This window comes from Eumetopias jubatus, unplaced genomic scaffold, assembly GCF_037043125.1.
Source record: "Eumetopias jubatus isolate StellerSeaLion01/CBP00866 unplaced genomic scaffold, mEumJub1_p1.0 scaffold_7, whole genome shotgun sequence".
In the NCBI taxonomy this organism is placed as follows: domain Eukaryota; kingdom Metazoa; phylum Chordata; class Mammalia; order Carnivora; family Otariidae; genus Eumetopias; species Eumetopias jubatus.
This window is the reverse complement of record NW_028274813.1, coordinates 15,275,676-15,294,628: the sequence shown is the minus strand read 5'-3', so window position 1 is coordinate 15,294,628 and position 18,953 is coordinate 15,275,676. Positions and strand designations below refer to the sequence as shown.

The following is an 18,953-nucleotide window of genomic DNA, read 5'->3' as shown; positions in this document are numbered from 1 at the left end:
TCTCAGTGCGCAGAGATTGCTCACAGTGTCTCCTGCAAGAACCACAGAGCCACTGTGGAAAGAGCAGCCCAGTTGGCTGTCAGAGTCGCCGATCCCAATGCCAGGTTGTGCGGCGAAGAAAATGAATAGATAGCTTATGTGCATGTCATATTTGTGTTCATAAAACCATAAAACTAAAAAAAAAAGTGGTGTTGTCGGTACTTGACCACTTTTGATTTATAAAAGAGCAATTTTGTGTCATTCAGCCTAATATTTCAAGTGTTTGAGGAGTATATTGAAGGCAGATATCCTAAAAGACAAAGCACTAAAGGATGCCTGGAGGGAAGATTGAATTCCTAAGGAAAACTAGATAGGGCATCAATAAAGGATGGTTTTCATTGATGGCTTACAAAACCCAGTTGTTGTTGTTGTTGTTGTTTTAATTGATCTGTGCGGGGCAGTTTGTGAGTCATAGATGTACTTATAAGAGCTTTACTGCAACATCCCAGAAATCCATTAATTCTTAAAACTCCAAACTCTGCTTTTTTTAAGTGAAACAAATATTACCAGGATAGACTAACAACTTGGTTATGTCTTTTTGGTTTTGTTCTGTTTTTAATGGTGAAGCCACTTGTAAACAAAGAACACCTAAGGTGGAGATTATCAAACCTTTAGGCTGAGCATTGCCCCTGATGTATTGAGGCAACTGATTGGCAGGGGAAGAGCAGATAAAATGCTCTTCCTAAGCTATGGGGACAGGTTACCTAGTAACCACAGAATGATTAAATTCTGTTCACAGAGACTTGTTCTCTTAATTGGACAAAAAGATTTAAAGAACATAGTTGGAGAGCAACTGGAGCCATGGAGGACTGTGACAGGTGTCAGTGGGCCTCATCTCAGCAGTTCTAGCAGCCTTCACTTAAGGGGCACAGCATGTGATTGAATCCTTTGTTAGTAATAAGCAGGTAAGCTGCCTATAGAGCCAGAATTCTGCGCTCTTCTCACCTATGGGAAAAATGAAGACAAGGTATGGAATGGAACACATTAAATGCAGGGCAAACTCCACGTGGCATTATAGTTCTGACAGTGATCACTCTCCGTGTACAAGATTGTGTTTGTGCTCAGATATCAAAGTTCTCTTCCTTACTAGAACGCAGAGTGGTCATTTGGGGTCAGTATATCCTGTTATCCCTCTCTTTTGTCTGTTAGGCACATATTGCTTTATAGAGAATTATGGTCATTCCGTTCTCCCCTGCTTTAACAGTAAAATTAAGAAAAACAAAGTTCTAGGTTGACAATGATTAATTTTTTTTTTATCCGTTAAGGACCTTTAGGTAACACAATCATTTTTTCCTGTGCTCAAAAAAGAACTCAACATGCGTGTCACTAACTGTAACTGGAAAAGCTCTACCTGAGAGTCACTTTTAAAAATGTTTTCCATGGGGCACCTAGCTGGCTCAATCGGTTGAGCGCCCGACTCTTGATTTCGGCTCAGGTCATGATCTTAGGGTTATGAGATTGAGCCCCACATTGGGCTCTGCGCTAGGTGTGGAGCCTGCTTAAGATTCTCTCTCTCTCCCTCTGCCCCTCCCCTCCCCACTTGTGCTCTCTCTCTAGGAAAAAAATATGTTTTTCGGTTATACCTTATACTCCTTGAGTAAGATTTATAAGTTAATATTGCCTCGGTTTGGCAGCTTTCCTAACAGGGATGCAGCTTAAAATTTCCTTAAAGCCCCCCCCCCCCCAGTGACAAACAACAAATTAATCCATTACTTCATAACATGCTAATACCTCCAAGCGGCAAGTTCTGTTTTCTCTTTTAGTATTAGATGAATCAATAGCTACAGTACTTTGATTGGAGAATGACTAAGAGACAGTCAATAGCTCACAGTCTCAAGTGCTCTTCAGTCACCAAAACCTAAGGGATTTTGTCTTGAAACTGAAGTCAACACAAAGTGCACACCCATCCTGTAATTCTGCTTCTCTTACTCTGCCCTGTTATCTATTTCTTTTAAAAAATTTTTTCCTAAATATTTGTTTTTGTCCTCCAGGGACTTTAGGGATTAAAATATGTTCATAAGAACCCAGTGAATGGAAAAAGATTATCTTCAGCTTTTACAACTTGTTGCTTTTATTGCATTTATTGGATAATTTTCACTGTGGTGTTAAGCATGTCCCAACAGACAAACATGAGTTCCAGGAATCCTCTGAATTATGAAACTAAGGGTTATCTATAAAGATATAGATTAAATGTATAAATAATAATATGTTTTTAACAATGTAAAATAAAATGCAATAAACAAACTATGTATTATATGTATTAGACTATATACTACAGTATGTGTGAGATATAGTTTATTTTATTCATATCTCTAGTTCCAAAGAGTTTAGAGCTCCTCCAATAAAATATAGGTTTAATTGAGCCATTAAAAAAAGCCACCTGCTTAAGAAAGGGAATTAGAGATAAATAGAAAAATAGGCTATGAATAATTATTGCAACTGAGCATAAATCTTAGTTTCAAGCTTCCTGTCACCTAAGAAAAAAAGGGAAACCCAATAATAAAAGTAAGCATGCCAATTCTTTAGGGAAGAAAAAGATTTTCCATCTAAAATATATAAATTTCTAAATATCAATAAAAAATACATCATTGGAATAATTTCATAACATGAAATTCATATTTAAATATACAATAAAATGTCTTTAGGCATGCCAATTCTCCAAGTCTATTGCACCTGGTAGTGATCCCTCACCAATGGAAGGGTGTTTCTGGGAACTAACTCTACCATAAGCCCATACTGGCTGCATGCATCTGCCTATGATCACAATTGCCTCTTGGGAATAGCAACCAGAAAGGATCCTCTCTTGTTTATACACACCGAGTGAAAGCCAAAGACAAATTAAACTGATTATAATGTGTTCGCTGCTAAAATTGGAGAGATAAAGTAAATTCTTGAAAGAATTGGAACAAAATACTTAAATAATGAAAGTAGGTGGCTTCAGTTGAAGTTGGATACCAAGCAATGTTGTCTCCAGAACACTCTGCGGGTCTTGGAGATTCTTTCCTATTCCAAAGCAATATCTACTTTTCATCCTAAATTTTACTTTCATAAGAGTAGCTGGCATCACCTTTATGTGAATCAAGTCACTGTGTTACCTCTCCCAGGGGTGTTTGCCCTTTAAGCTTTCGCTCTAATTCGATTTAACAAATGCTTACTGGAGGCGTATTATAGGCAAGCAAGGTACTTTCCAGATGCTAGCAGTGGAATAAAAGGCTTCATGTTCTTAGATAGGGATTTCAAGCATCAGTGAATAGGTAGGCAAGAGAGTTTTCCTTCTCTGTGTAACATCTTACTCTCTGCCCCTGTATCCTTCTAAATGACCTTTGTTGTTGGGGCCACAGAGCCATCACACATACTTACACATTCCTCAAATTTTTAGTCTAATTTTCTCCTTTTCCTAGTCTTAGAGAACCAGGAGTTTAGATGTTATTGTAGCTGAATTTCTGGCTTATTCCCCTTTCCTTGTCATAGGATTCCCGACTTACTCCCTTATGTCTGAATTTTTCTGATACCCCAGTTTTTCCTTAGAAGAGAGAAAAATATTATGTGTTGAAAACCTCATTTTAGGGGTGCCTGGGTGGCTCAGTTAGTGAAGCATCTGCCTTCGGCTCAGGTCATGATCCCAGGGTCCTGGGATGGAGCCCGCATCGGGCTCCCTGCTCAGCGGGAAGCCTGTTTTTCCCTCTCCCACTCCCCCTGCCTGTGCTCTCTCTCTTGCTGTCTCTCTCTCTCTCTCTCTCTCTCTCTGTCAATTAAATAAATAAATAAAATCTTTAAAAAAAAGAGAAAGAAAACCTCGTTTTATTTTCCAGGCAGTAAACATAGTAATCCTTGCCACTACAATGTTAGTAGCATCATTTACATTTAAAAAAGGAGGGCCTGAGGCTCAGAGAGGTTTCCAAACAAGGACTGAAGCTGGGAGGTGGCAGAAAAGTCCCACATATCTGACTCCGAAGCCAGTTCTTTTTCCATCACAGCAGCCGTTCTCAAAGGGGGTGAAATTTTGCCCCTCCCCCAAGGAAATTTGGCAATATCTGGAGACATTTTTGTCACAACCAGAGGTGGAGTGAGTGGTTTACTACTGTCATCTAGTGGGTGGAGGCCATGGATGCTGCTAAACATCCTACTATGTACAGGGCACCTCCCACAACAAAGAATTACGCACCCAGCCCAAAATGAAGAGAAGCCCGTGCTACATTACAGAATGCTCCCTGCCCTATTCTGATCTTATTTCCAAGGATCCAAAGGTAGGTAACTGCCTCAAAATTAAACAAATTGTAGAAAGCGACAGACCAATCAACGCCTTGTTCATATTACAACTCTCTTCCAGCATAAAACAGACTGGAGCCTTAAAACGAAAATGCTGGGTGTGGGGAGAGAAGAGGGGTAGAGCGCTGTAAGCAGAAAGGAAAGGCAAACTGGTTATTGAGTTTAACAATCGGGATGTGAATGTATAGATTTTTTTCATCCCCAGGATTTTCACCAATAATCCAAATGTCCACGCACTGCTTTGAAATTTAACTATTTGGACCTGGTTAATTTTACCCTGACCTCAGCCAACATTTGCGTTTGATTTTTTTTCCGGGACCCAGGGAACGTGGACGCCAGATGAGGCCACCTTGTCTCCTGCCGTTCCCGCGGGGACAAGACCTGCCAGGGGCTGGTGACTTGGCTCCTGACAAGAGGCCGCTCTGTGGACGACTGGCAAGATCCCAGAGCCACAGACAGGCGTTTGGGACACTTTCCCAGCCCAGGGGCCCCCACCTTCAACCGCTCCCGCCCTCCCTCCGGGTATCCCCGGGGGCGGGGCTGCGGGAGAGCACGTCCCTGCGCCGTGACGTCACAATCCCGGCGCCTTGGCCCCGGCCCTTAGCAACCGGCCTGGCGACGGTCTCCAGCAGCTGCGGCCCAGCGCCGGCTCCTGCGCGCCAATCGTGTGCTGCGGGGCCCGGCCCGACCCGGGGAAGGACCGAAGGGGACCTACCGTGTCCCCACGGCGGCTGCAAGAGAATCTAAGCATGGATGGCAGCCGGAGAGGTAAAGGGAGCTCTCGTGGTGACGGCAGCCTCGCGCCGGCCCTCACCCCGGGCCTGGGGTCCGGGATGCGGGTCGCGGGTGCGCGGGTCCAGGCTTCGCCCAGGGGGCTTCCGGGTCCCTGTTCAGTCGCCACTGCTGATCCAGGTGTTACCCCGCGCACAGGACGAGGCCCTCCTTGCCCAGAATCTGTGGCCCTGCCTGCTGGAACCCCGGTCGCCTGAACTCGGGAGCATGCAGCCTTTTTTACCTCGGTGGCTCCGAGGCAGAGGAACTAAATTTGGTCTTTGGAGTCAGACCTCCCAGAGCCCCAGATCAAGCCCCGCTGCTCTCCGCAAGGGTGACACCCAATTTCCTCATCTCTCGAATGTGGCAATGAAACATTCATGTCAGAGTTCTTGAAAATTAAATGCAGATAATATATAACTCCTGGCATATTTTAAGTAGTCAGTAAATATGAAATCGTCCTTCTGTAATCATCTCCCTCCCCACGAAACAAGTAACCCAGGGTTTCTCTAACTTTAATGTGAATAGGAATCCCCTGGGAATCGTGTTAAAATGTAGATTATGGTTCAGTATGTCTGGTGGGGGCTGAGATTTTGCATTTCTAATAAGCTGCCAAATGATACAGTGTTGGTGGCTACAGTTTTAGTGGCAAAGGACTAATCCATAATCACTGTGTACACCTGCACTTTACTGAATACTCTCTGGGTCAAGTGGACATCACGGTGGAACTCTTGGGGCCATATAACTTTAAATCTCTATGAATTGGCTCAATGCAAATAATTTGCATTTTCACATTCTGTCAGCAAGTAGAGTTCTTGCCTCAAGCCAGATAAAGTAATCTCCAGATCCTTCCCCTCCCAATTATCACTTTTAAAAGTATCCTTAAACCAAGCTGCTAGATGGTTCCTTGCAGTAAGTCTTACTTTGAACATGAGTGTGCCTTTATTATGTAATCATTGGTCAAAATAAGTGCTGTTCTGAATATAGTAGATCACTATTCATTGATAGCAAACTGTATATTATGACACTCTGTCAACCTAAATTCCAGAAAAAGCAAACCAACGTGCCTTTATGGTTTTTAGAAATTTTGCAACATAAGCTACCCTTGCTGTGTACCAGAAATAATTCTCAAGCTATGTCTTGATAGGTATTATCCTCATTTCACAGCAAATAAACTAAGAGATCATAAATAACTTGTGAAGGTCACAGTAAGTGGCAGAACAAGCTTTATATCCAGATGAGGAATGTGAACCCCTAGAGCCATTGTTTTTTACTTACTATCCCATGGCAGAAGTGGGAGTATGAGAAAGGATGTTTGTAAAATTTCAAGTATACAGGCATACCTTGGAGATATTGCAGAATCCGTTCTATTGCAATAAAGCAGATATCTCAATAAAGTGAGTCAAATGAATATTTTGGTTTCCCAGTGTTTATAAAAGTTGTGTTTACCCTACACTGTAGTCTATTAAGTATGCAATAACATTATGTCTAAAAAAATGTACATGCCCTCATTTAAAAATACTTCATTGCTAAAAAATGCTAACCATTATCTGAGCTTTCAGCAAGTAGTCATCTTTTTGCTGGTGAGGGACCTTGCATTAATGTTGAAGGCTGCTGACTGGTCAGGGTGGTGGTTGCTGACCATTGGGGTGACTGTGGCAGTTTCTTAAAATGAAACAACATTGGGGGTGCCTGGCATGCTCGGTGGAGCATGTGACTCTTGATCTCTAGGTCATGAGTTTGAGCCCCACGCTGGGTGTAGAGATTACTTTTAAAATATGAAATCTTTAAAAAAAAAAAAAGGAAGGAAAAAAAAAAGAAGACAACATTGAAGTTTGCCACATTGATTGACCCTTCCTTTCATGAATGATTTCTCTGTAGCATGTGATATTGTTTGATAGCATTTTACCCACAGTAGAGCTTCTTTCAAAACTGGAGTTAATTCTGTCAGCTAAGTTTATGTAGTATTCTAAATCCTTTCTTGTCATTTCAACGATCTTCACAGCATCTTTACCAGGAATAGATCCCATCTCAAGAAACCACTTTCTTTGCTTGTCTTTAAGAAGCAACTCCTCATCTGTTAAAGTTTTATTGTGAGATTGCAGCAATTCAGTCACATTTTCAGGTTCTACTTCTAATTCTAGTTCTCTTGTTATTTCTGTCACATCTGCAGGTACTTCCTCTACTGAAGTCTTGAACCCCTCAGTCATCCATGAGGGTTGAAATCAATTTCTTCCAAATTCATATTAATGTTGATATTATTACTTCTTCCTACAAATCACAAATATTCTTAATGGCATCTACGATGGTGAATCCTTCCCAGAAGGTTTTCAATTTACTTTGCCCCAATCCATCAGTGGAATGGCAGCTATAGCCTTATGAAATGTATTTCTTAAATAATAAGACTTGAAAGTTGAAATTACTCCTTGATGCATGGGATACAGAATGGATATTGTGTTAGCAGACATGAAAACATTAAGCTCATTGTATATCTCCATCAGAGCTTCTGGGTGACCAGGTACGTTGTCGATGAGCTTAGTAATATTTTGAAAGGAATCTTTTTCTGAGCAGTAGGTCTCAACAGTAAGCCTAAAATATCCATTGAGGGGCACCTGGGTGACTCAGTTGGTTAAGCGACTGCCTTTGGCTCAGGTCATCATCCCGGGGTCCTGGGATTGAGCCCCGCATCGGACTCCCTGCTCAGCGGGAGCCTGCTTGTCCCTCTCCCTCTCCCTCTGCTTGTGCTCTCTCTCTCTCTTTCTCCCTGTCAAATAAGTAAAAAATAAAATCTTAAAAAAAAAATCCATTGAGCCCACCCAGAGACACCAAAAATAACAACAACAACAGCAAAACACCCTAACAACAAATGTGCTGTTATAAACAAATGTGCTGTTACATGGGCATTGTTGTTCTATTTATAGGGCACTGACACAGCAGATGTAGCATAATTCTTAAGGGCCCTAGGATTTTCAAAATGGTAAATGAGCATTGGCTCCAACTTAAAGTCACCAGCTGCATTAACCCCTAACAAGAGAGTCACCTGTCCTTTGAAGCATTAAAGCCAGGCATTGACTTCTCCTCGGAGGCGAGGAAAGTCCCGGATGGCATCTTCTTCCAATATAAATGTTTCATCTACATTGAAAATCTGTTTAGTGTAGCCACCTTTATTAGTTATCTTAGCTAGATCTTCTGGATAATTTGCTGCTTCACCTTATACTTTTATGTTATAGAGATGGCTTCTTTTCCTTAAACCTCATGAACTAACCCCTGCTAGCTTCAGACTTTTCTTCTGCAGCTTCCTTACCTCTCTCAGCCTTCATAGAAATGAAGAGAATTGGGGGCTTGCTCTGGATTGGGCTTTGCGTTTTTTGTTTTTGTTTTTTTTTGGGATTAGGCTTTGGTTTAAGGGAATGTTGTAGCTGATTTAATCTTTTATCCAGACCACTAGAACTTTCTACATGTCAGCAATTAGGCTGTTTTCACTTTCTTATCATTTATGTGTTTCCTGGAGCAGCACTTTTAATATCCTTCAAGAACTTTTCTTTTGTATATATAACTTGGCTAAGTGTTTGACACAAGGGGCCTAGATTTGGCGTAACTCAGCTTTGAACATGCCTCCCTCACTAAGCTTAATCATTTCTAACTTGATTTAAAGTGAGATGCATGCAACTGTTCCTTTCACTTGAACACTTAGAGGTCATTGTAGGATTATTAATTGGCCTAATTTCAATATTGTTGTTTCTCAGGGAATAGGGAGGTTCGAGAAAGGAAGAGATGTGGAGGAATGGCTGTTCGATAGAACAGTCAGAACATACAACATTTATCAAGTTCCCCTGGATTCAGATCCAAAATCTGAGTCTATTACACACAATTGTCGTGTAATCTTGGGCAAATTACATGCTTTACCTCTTTGTGCTTCACGGTAAAGAGTGGGGATAATGATAATACCTATCTTATAGGATTGTTGTAAGGATTAAATGAATTTATAGCTACCAAGTGCTTAGAACAGTACCTGCCTGACACAGTTAGTATTCAATATATTAGCTTTTGACTACAAGTGGAGAAACCCAATTCAAACTGATTTAGAGATTTTTAGCTCCTGTAAAGAAACGTCTAGTAATGTCAAACATGGTTAGATCCAGGGAATCAAATGAAATTACCATCTTCCATTTCTGTCTGTTAGGCTTCATTCTCAGACAGGTTCCCTGTATGGTACAAGACAGCCACCAGGAGTACCAGGCTTCTTTGTCTTACACTGGGCTCCAGCCCAGTAGAGAGAGTACCTCTTTCCTAATAGTTCTAGTGAAAGTCCCAGGATTGTGTGTCATTGGCTGGACTTGGATCACATACTTATTCCTGATTCACTAAACATAACTGGTCAGATGTGGGTTATATACCAACCCCTGAGCTGTGGGATAAGCTCTACTTGAATTACTTGGTCTAAAAGTAAGGCAAGAGTGGTTCCCCAAGTGCAAGTTGAAGGTCCTGTTTCCAGATAAAGGGACATAGGGTTTTGGGCAGGCAAAATGTGAGACACTTTGTTTTCCCCCAGAGAAACAAGGTTTGCTGGAGAGGTTTTGTTGGTCATTTTGCTTTCTTTGTGTGTTTAGGTCTCAGATCTCCCTCTTTCCTGGTAGAAACAAACTATGCTAATTTCATGACTGTCATTACCAACTCACATGGTATCACCTTGACCTCTCTTGTTCTAAGTAATGTTAATTTTTTTCCTTCCTGCCCTCTAGCCTGTGAGAGAGAAGGATCTTCTCAGATAATCAGATCTCAAGTATTTTTTATTTTAGTCTGTTCTAGCAGGCTTTGTTTTCTGGTCCTGGATTTTAGTTCATCTCGATACCTCTCTTTCCATTTTCAATCATCATATTTCCAGATTTTGTGTCCCTTCCACACCTTTTAGCTTATAGCAGCCCACCTGATAGCCGACTGACCATTTTACCATCTTAAAAACATGTCTTAAGGGGGCGCCTGGGTGGCTTAGTCATTAAGCGTCTGCCTTTGGCTCAGGTCATGATCCCAGGGTCCTGGGATCAAGCCCTGCGTCCGGGCTCCCTGCTCAGCGGGAAGCCTGCTTCTCCCCTTCCCACTCCCCCTGCTTGTGTTCCCTCTCTCACTGTGTCTCTCTCTGTCAAATAAATAAATAAATAATCTTAAAAAAAAAAAAAACATGTCTTAGGGATACACTATTCTTATTTTGCGTGTTAAATTCCATTAAAATCTATAACTCAACCTTTTATCTTGAAGGTTACTCCTCAAAACACAATTCACTTTTAGGGGAGAGAAATTAATTTTGTGATGAGGTATATATCTAATTTTCTGACATTCCGTCTGGTCTGAAAGATGAGACACTGGCTTTAGGGGAGATAGCAAGGATCCAAACAAGAGCGTAAGGGGGTTGGATGAGATGAACCTTACATCTTTTAATAATTAAGTTCTGATTCTGATATTTTTATACATATATTTTACATACAGTAACATTGTATAATTTCTAATTTACTAAACTACTTTGTGAGAGGATTACTTTCTTAAAATTATTTTTAAGAACAGACTTACTTATGATTACCTGAAATAGTTAATGTATATGTATTAACTCAAAATCTCACTTCTATATCTCCAAATCATTAAAAAATCTGGTAGGTCAGTGGTGTACAGAATAAAATTAATATATATCAAATAACATAAGTGAGGTATTTATCATTTTATCCAGTGAAACTAAAGTCTCAGGGTATAGCTGTTCTGAAAACAACTTATTTTCTTAAAAGAGAAAGCCTTTTATCTTCTACAGCAATAGAATTTTTGTCTGTCATATCATTGCTGATTAGTATCATGATTGAATAAAATTTTAAACAGTTCTGATAGTTAAAACCAAAGATACAGTTATTATTTTTAAATATTCAATATTGTTGTTTTTGTACAAGTTGCCTTTGATTTATCCCAATTTATATTTTTTTGTTAAAAGTCAGAGCAACCTCTGTCCTTCCCAGATACGGTCCAACATGCGTATTTAAAGGACACTTGAGCACCAAAAGTAATGGTAAGTGAGGTATTTAAGTGGTAAAAGATTATGTGTTAAAAGGTTGACTGTTTGTTTCCTTTATTTGTAAAGTGTAGGACATGATGAAAAATTACTTCATTTAATCAGTATTGAACTTCATATTGTTAATTACAATTAAATATTATAGGAATTATTGAGATGAGGGAATTTAGGAAGCCATCCTTTCAAACTGGTGGTGTGCCCAGGATGTGGCCCTGGCCGCTGCCTGCTCCCTCCTGCAGCTCCAGCCCGCTCTCCTCTGTGCTGACAAACCTCCCTGGCTTCCGGCACGCCTTCCTGGGTGAAGTGGTGAAGGGGTTAGTAAAGACACTGGCACTGAAAAGGGAAAGCTGTGCAGAGAAAAAGAGCACTTGAAAAATATATTTTGTATCAGGAGTAAACACCTGTGATTTTACTTTTCCAACTGGATTTCTAGATTCTATGAGAAAGAAATCTGTATTTTCTGTATTTTCACATTTTTAAAGCCTTTACATTTTTAATGTGAACTTAAAATATATTTTTATAATGATAGCTTCAAAATTTAAACTCTGGGTTTTTTAAGGCAAAATAATTGAAAGTCTTTTTTTCTTTATTTACATGAAAAATCTTTGATACTGGTTCCTCTAAAAGTGAAAGAAGGATCACATTTTCAGTTAACTTATTTCTTGTAATAAAATATATGTACACATAGATCAGAGTCATCAATGTTGAAAAATTATTTTTAACTAAAAATTTAAAACTAGATGTAAAGAATACATACATTAGAAAAGCAGAAGGAACAACAATAAATAGTTGGCTAACTTTTTTTTTAAGAATATATGTGCAACTACAAAAAAAAAAAGAATATATGTGCGGAACTGGTATAGGTTTAGTGGATCTAAGTAGGAGGCTGCCTGTGTTCGCGTCAGCTATGGGATCTTGAAGACCTTATTCATATCTCTACCTTAGTTTCCATTTCTATTAAATGGTGATAATGACTAAATGAGTGTTCACATGTTAAGAGCTTAGAACAATGCATGAACGGTACCTATTCAATAAATTTTAATAGTAGTAATAGTATCAAGCTTATCAATATTGTATATCCTTGTATTGTGCATAGAATTTCCCCAGAAGGATGCATAAAAATAGTAGCAGAGTATACTTCTGGGAGGGGAGGAGAGGGGTCATGGCAGGAAGTTCACTTATTTTTCAATCTTTTTATATACCGTTTTAGCTGTTGACTTTTTAAAACTCTATGTATGTATTCTCAAAATCGGCTTTTAATGTTTAAAAGTTATGCCTACATTTATTTACATTTTATACATTTATACTTATATAAATTTCTAAGATTTCTTTTACACAGTTTAGATGAGATTGAGAAGTTTAATGTCATAGAATTTCTCTGTGACTGTATTTGTCTTAAGATAGCCCTAAATTTCAAGAAGAGTGCAGTAAACTGATGGTGTTTTCAGGTGTAAACTTAGAAGTTGCCTCTCAGAAAAGAATCTTTGCATAGTATTTGAGTTTCAAATTTGATTTTTTCAACTATTAACAATGCTAACATTTTATAATCAGGCAAGTGGCTGAACATTTTTACGAGATTGAGGCCTGTCAGTAAGAAACAGTTTTGTAAATACAATGATAGATTATATTCTAGAATCTCTTCCCAAACTCTCAGTCTTAGAAAGGTTTGAACCCAAGTAGTCAATAGCTTGTCAGTTATCAGTGCAAGATTAAGGCTAGGACATATTCAGCATCACAGATACGTCAGTATGTTCATTGGTTAATTTTCAGAACATTTTATAAAAATGAGCTTAATAATCAGTATCTTGTTTATCTCATGATGATTTTTATATTCTAAAAATATAATGATTAAATATGTTTTAATTTTTAGCTTTTTGCACTGACTCCTCCTCTCTCAGACTAAGTACTCTCCACCTGGTCAAGAATCACATGGCTGTTCACTATAATAAAATCCTTTCAGCCAAAGGTAATAATGTGCAAATGTGAACTTCTATACCCAATTTAAACCCTCAGCTTCCTTTCTAATTAGGGTAAATCTGTAGCAAAAATGAATATATATATAAATGGATTTGTGTTTGGTGTGGTAAGATATCAACTGTTAACTCTAACTTTTATATGCAGAAAATTCAGAATGCCATTTTTATTAACTATATTTGATATCTATATAATAATTACATTATTTCATTTTACCTGTGTTATCCGTAATACATTTTTGTGGTTAGATATTGATCTTAATATAATAAGTTTGTAATCTGCTTTTTTGTTTTCAAATCTATTACAGAAATTGTACAAAGAGGATGCCAGCTATTACTTTTTTCTTTTTTGTTGCTTTATTGAGATAATAATATACAATAAAATGCGTTAATTTTAAGTGTACAGTTAAGGGTTTTGAAACATATATACATTTGTATAATCACAACAGTCATCCTATAACAGGGATCGGCTAACTACAGCTCGTAGGCCAAATCCTCCTGCCACCTATTTTTGTACAGCTCTTGAACTAAAAATGATATTTGTATTTATGTTTTTAAATGGTCAGAAAAAATCAAAAGAACAATATTTCGGGGCACCTGGGTGGCTCAGTTGGTTAAGCGACTGCCTTTGGCTCAGATCATGATCCTGGAGTCCCTGGATCTTGCTCCCTGCTCAGCGGGGAGCCTGCTTCTCCCCCTGACCCTCCCCCATCATGTGCTCTCTCTCATTCTCTCTCTCTCAAATAAATAAATAAAATCTTAAATATATATATATATTTTGTAACATGTGAAAGTCACATGAAATTCAAATTTCATTGTCCGTAAATAAACAGTCATGTTCATTCTCAGATATATTGTCTGTGGTGGCTTTTGCTTTAACGAGCAGAGCGGACTAGTTGTGACAGAGGCCATAATCCCTCTGTAAAGCCTGAAGAATTTGCCATCTGTCCCTTTGCAGAAAACATTCACTGACCCCTGATACAGAACATTCCCATCACCCTAAAAAGTTCTCCCTAGTCCTTTGCAATCAGTCTCTTCCCCCAATCCTTGGCAACCCCTTATCTGCTTTCTATCACTATAGTTTTGCCTTTTCTAGAATTTCATATAAATGGAATCATACACTGTGTATCAATTTGTGTCTGGCTCCTTTCAATTAGCTAATGTTCTGGAGACTAATCCATGTTGGTATGTACGTCTGTAGTTCTTCCTTTTTATTGTTAAGTCATTTTCCATTCAATGAATATACCACAGTTTGCTTATGAATTCATCAGTTCGTGAGTATTTGGATTGTTTTGACTCAATTTTGGCCATTAGGAATAAAGCTGCTATAAGCATTCTCGTACAGTCTTTGAACATGTGCTTCCTTTTCACGCTGATAAATGTATCACTACGAGTGGAATTGTGGGGTAAAATGGTAAGTATGTTTAACTTTATAAGAAACTGCCTGTTTTCCAAAGTGAGTGCCATTGTGTGTTTCTATCACTTCCGCATTCTCACCAGCACTTCCTTTGGCAGTCCTCCTGCAGCCATTCTAGTGGAGATTTAGGTCGCTCATCAGGGCTTTAGCTTTATTTCCCTGATGCCTAATGATGTTGACTAACTTTTCTTGTGCTTATTTGCTATCTGTAAATCTTTGGTGAAATATCTGTTCAGATCTTTTGCCCATTTTTTAAAATAAGTTGTTTCTTTTTTTTAAGATTTTATTTATTTGACAGAGAGAGAGCATAAGTAGGGGGAGTAGCACGCAGAGGGAGAGAGAGAAGCAGGCTCCCGCGGAGCAGGGAGCCCGACCCGGAGCTCGATCCCAGGTCCCCCAGGTCCCCCAGGTCCCCGTGATCATGACCTTGAGCTGAAGGCAGACGCTTTACTGACTGAGCCACCCAGGCATCCCACGTTGTTTGTTTCTTAATATTAAATTGTGAGAGTTCTTTGTATATTAAATACAGAGTCTGTATCAAATACATTTTCTCCCAGTCTGAGACTTACCTTTTCATTTTCTTTTTAAAATGTTTATTATGAAATAATTTTAGACTTATAGAAAAGTTGTGAAAATAATATGGTGTCACAGAAACCCTTCACCCAGCTTTCCCTAATGTTAAAATCTTACATAACCACAGTACAATTATTAAAACTAGCAAATGAATATTGATAGAAAACTATTAAGTACAGATCTTATTTGAATTTCATCAGTTTTTCACTAAGGTCTTCTAAAAATTTTTGTTTTCTCATTTGAAGAGCTAAGTTTATAAATCTTAGTTTGCATTTTATGAAGTTTATATTTTTAAATGAGAAATCTAAAGATAAATTGTATTTTGTGACATGTGAAATCAAGTTCAGCTTTTCAATTGTTTTAATAGTTTATACTTTCCATATCCTGTTTAAGAAATCTTTTCCTAATCTTAGGTCACTAAGATTTTCTTATGTGTTTTCTTCTAGAAGTGTAAGTTTTAGCTCCTACATTTAAGTTTGTGATCCATTTTGAGTGAGTTTTTATATAAAGTATCAGTTTTTTGCCTATGAATATCCAGATATTCCTAGTACCACTTGTTGAAGAGATTGTCCTTTCTGTGTTGAATTGCCTTTGCAGTTTTTGAAAGACAGCTGACCCATATTGGAGGGTAAATTTCTGGACTTCTCGGTTCTGTTCTAGATCTTATATGGGCGCCTGGGTGGCTCAGTCGGTTAAGCACCTGCCTTCAGCTCTGGTCGTGATCTCTGGGTCCTGGGATCAAGCCCCACATTGGGCTCCTTGATCAGTGGGGAGCCTGCTTCTCCCTCTGCCTGCTGTTCCCCCTGCTTGTGCTTGCTCTCCCCCTGACCGTATCAAATAAATAAATAAAATCTTTAAAAAGAAAAATACCATACTGCCTTAATTACTGTAGCATTACAGTAAGTCTTGAAATCAAGTAGTGTAGAGCCTCTTATTTTGCCTTTTTGGGGGGGTTTGTTTTGGGACTCCCAATTACAGGTATGCTAAGTGCATGATAGAGGTAGGTTAGGTCAGTGATGCTCTGTGCATTTATTTTCCAATCTTTATTTACTGTGTTTCATTTTGAGGATTTTATATTGCTATGTTTTCAAGTTCACTAATACTTCCTTCTACAGTGCCCAATGAGCTATTAATCCCAACCAGTGTATTTTTTATCACGGGTATTATATTTCTTATCTCTAGAAGTGCCATAAAGATCAAAACAAGGAACTGGAAATTCTGGAACTTTTTGTGCTTTTCACGTCTGATATTTATTCATTTATATCTATTAAGAATATTACTAAACAACTGATTTTTTTTTTCTTTCAGCTGCAGTAGACTGCTCGGTTCCATTAAGCATGAGTGCCAGCATCAAATGTAAGTTACTTTTCACGTACTGACTTTTAAAAAACACTTATGGTTAGATGGGTGTTGGAGATAAAGGAGGGTACTTGTTGTGATGAGCGCTGCGTGTTATCTGTAAGTGATGAATCACTGAACTCTGCTTCTGAAAGCAGTATTTCACTGTATGTTAAATAAACATTTAAATAAAACATTTTTAAAAACCTTGTGGTAAACTATACATACCATAGAATTTACCATCGTAACCATTTGTAAGTCTAACCATTTTAACCATTTCAGTGGCATTGGCTATGTTCATACTGTGGTCCAACTGTCACCACTACCCATTTCTAGAACCCTTCTTATCTTGCAGAACTGAAACTCGTACCCATTAAACAATAACTACCTTGCAACTATCATTCTGTTTTCTGTCTCTGACTCTGACTACTCTGGTACTTCATGTAAGTGGAATCATCAGGTAGTTTTCCTTTTGTGACTGGCTTATTTTACCTAGCATAATGTGCTTGAATTTCATCCATGTTGTAACATATGTCAGAATCTCCTTCCTTTTTAAGGCTTTTTTGTTTATACAATCATTAAGTCAGTAGACACTTGGGTTGTTTCCACCTTTTGTTTATTTTTAATAATTCTACTGTGGACATGGATGTACAGATATCTCTTTGAGACCCAGCTTTCCATTCTTTTGGGTATATGCCCAAAAGTGGAATTGCTAGATCATACGATAATTCTACTTTTAATTTTTTGAGAAACCACCATAGTATTTTGTACAGCAGCTACATCATTTTGCATTTCTACCAATAGTGTGCAAGGCCTCCAGTTTCTCCACATCCTCCCCAACACTTGTTATTTTCTATGTTTTTGATTGTAGCCATCCTAGTAATGGATGTTGATATATTGCCTTTTGAGGAAGCATTTTCTAACTTTTAAAAATTATCCATAAATAAAAGAAGCTTGTATTTCTAAGTTTAAGAACTTAGAATTGAGCCCAGGCTTTGCCACTAAATTGCTGCATAACTTTGGATAAATTATTTAACTTCTCTGGATTTCATTATTCCTACATATAAAAATTTGGATAGTACTAAAAGGCTTGACAAGGTAAAGTTCTAGGATTCTGTGATTCTAACTTCCCTTGGTTTATTAAGGTTACTGAGTGATTCATTAAAACTACCATAACTGGCACTTTTCTTCAGAAAAATACTGTCTACTATTTATATCCTAATAACTGATAAACTTGATAGTATCTGAAAATCCATATTGACCGAAGTTTTCTAAATAACCTCTACTAAGGAAATAATCAGACTCCAGAATTTGAAATTCCTATTTTAAAATGTTCTAAAAGATACTATATGAGGCTTTTGTTTGAGTTCAAGTCAGGAAATATATACTTATATACCTAAAAATAGCAAAAGGACATAGATATCATAGCCTGAGAGAGGATTTCTATATCAGACAATAAGTATCAGCCCAACGTGTAGTGCATGCTAAGTGGTGAATGAAAGAAAGAATAGGTAGAGAAATGCCCCTTAGGTGCAGTCTGGGAAAGATCAAAGACAGCAGGATCAGTTGAACCTGATCTCTTCTTATAGACCTTCTTAGTGGAAGAGCTAGGACTTTTAAACTGAGCCAGTTGCCCCCAGCTGCCATTCAGTGAGCACGGTGTCCTCGCAGGCCCCATGCTTGGCACTTTGTAGTCTCCCTCTTTTGTTCCTTTATTTGTAACAGGCCCTAGTGTGGGCTCTCATATCTGTGAAGGAATCTTGGAGGTCACATAATTTTAGAAGAGGGTCAGAGGCATTTTAGACAAGAGTCCAGACTTAAATATATATCTTGAAAGACCAGATTGACCACAGCATAAAAGTTATGTGGGCAAGTCATTTTACCTCTTACCCTCCTCTCTTGTAAAATGAAAGGTAATTAGATAATCTCTGAGGATTCTTCCAGATTTTTAATTTCTGTGGTGTATTCTTTTTCTTCTGTATCATATTAATGGTATTTTTATAGCACAAAAAACTGGTTCAGTGTTTATCAACTTAAAAAATCTGAATCATTTGGGGCGCCTGGCTGGTCCATCGGTAGAGCATGTGACTTTTGATCTCAAGGGTCTTGAGTTCGAGCCCTACGTTGAGTGTAGAGATTACTATAAACAAACAAACAATACATAAATAACAATACATAAATTTAGTCTTCAAAAAAAATCTGAATCATTTCAATTAAGATGTTTTTACCCTTTGCTGTTAGATTGTTTTGATAAGGAATAAAGGAATTCCTAACTAAAAAAAAAAATGTTTTTACCCAATTGTCATTATCAGATAATCTTCTTTAACTAGGATCACCTCTAAATGGGAAAGTTTTGCTAAATTTTCACACTGATATTAATTTCCTGAACAATAAATATGTAAAATAAGATTATCTCTTTTTTTATTTAGACTGAGTAATAAAAAGCCTGCCTGAATGTATGTATTAATCCTCTTACTGAACCAAACCCTGGGATCTAAGATCCATGTTCACCAGTTTAAAGTAA

At 38.2% G+C, this 18,953-nt stretch overlaps 1 protein-coding gene across 2 annotated transcripts in view; it reads left to right on the top strand.

Moving 5' to 3' along the window:
- The first annotated feature begins 4,928 nt into the window (after positions 1-4,928).
- Positions 4,929-18,953, top strand: part of SPATA7 (spermatogenesis associated 7) — a 42,639-nt gene continuing 28,614 nt past the window's right edge. For both annotated transcript variants that reach the window (XM_028095213.2, XM_028095146.2), the window contains exons 1-4: positions 4,929-5,076; positions 11,051-11,125; positions 12,999-13,094; positions 16,400-16,447. In XM_028095213.2, coding sequence (XP_027951014.1) covers positions 5,058-5,076; positions 11,051-11,125; positions 12,999-13,094; positions 16,400-16,447 — 238 coding nt within the window. In that variant the 5' untranslated portion in view covers positions 4,929-5,057. The remainder of the gene's footprint in view (positions 5,077-11,050; positions 11,126-12,998; positions 13,095-16,399; positions 16,448-18,953) is intronic.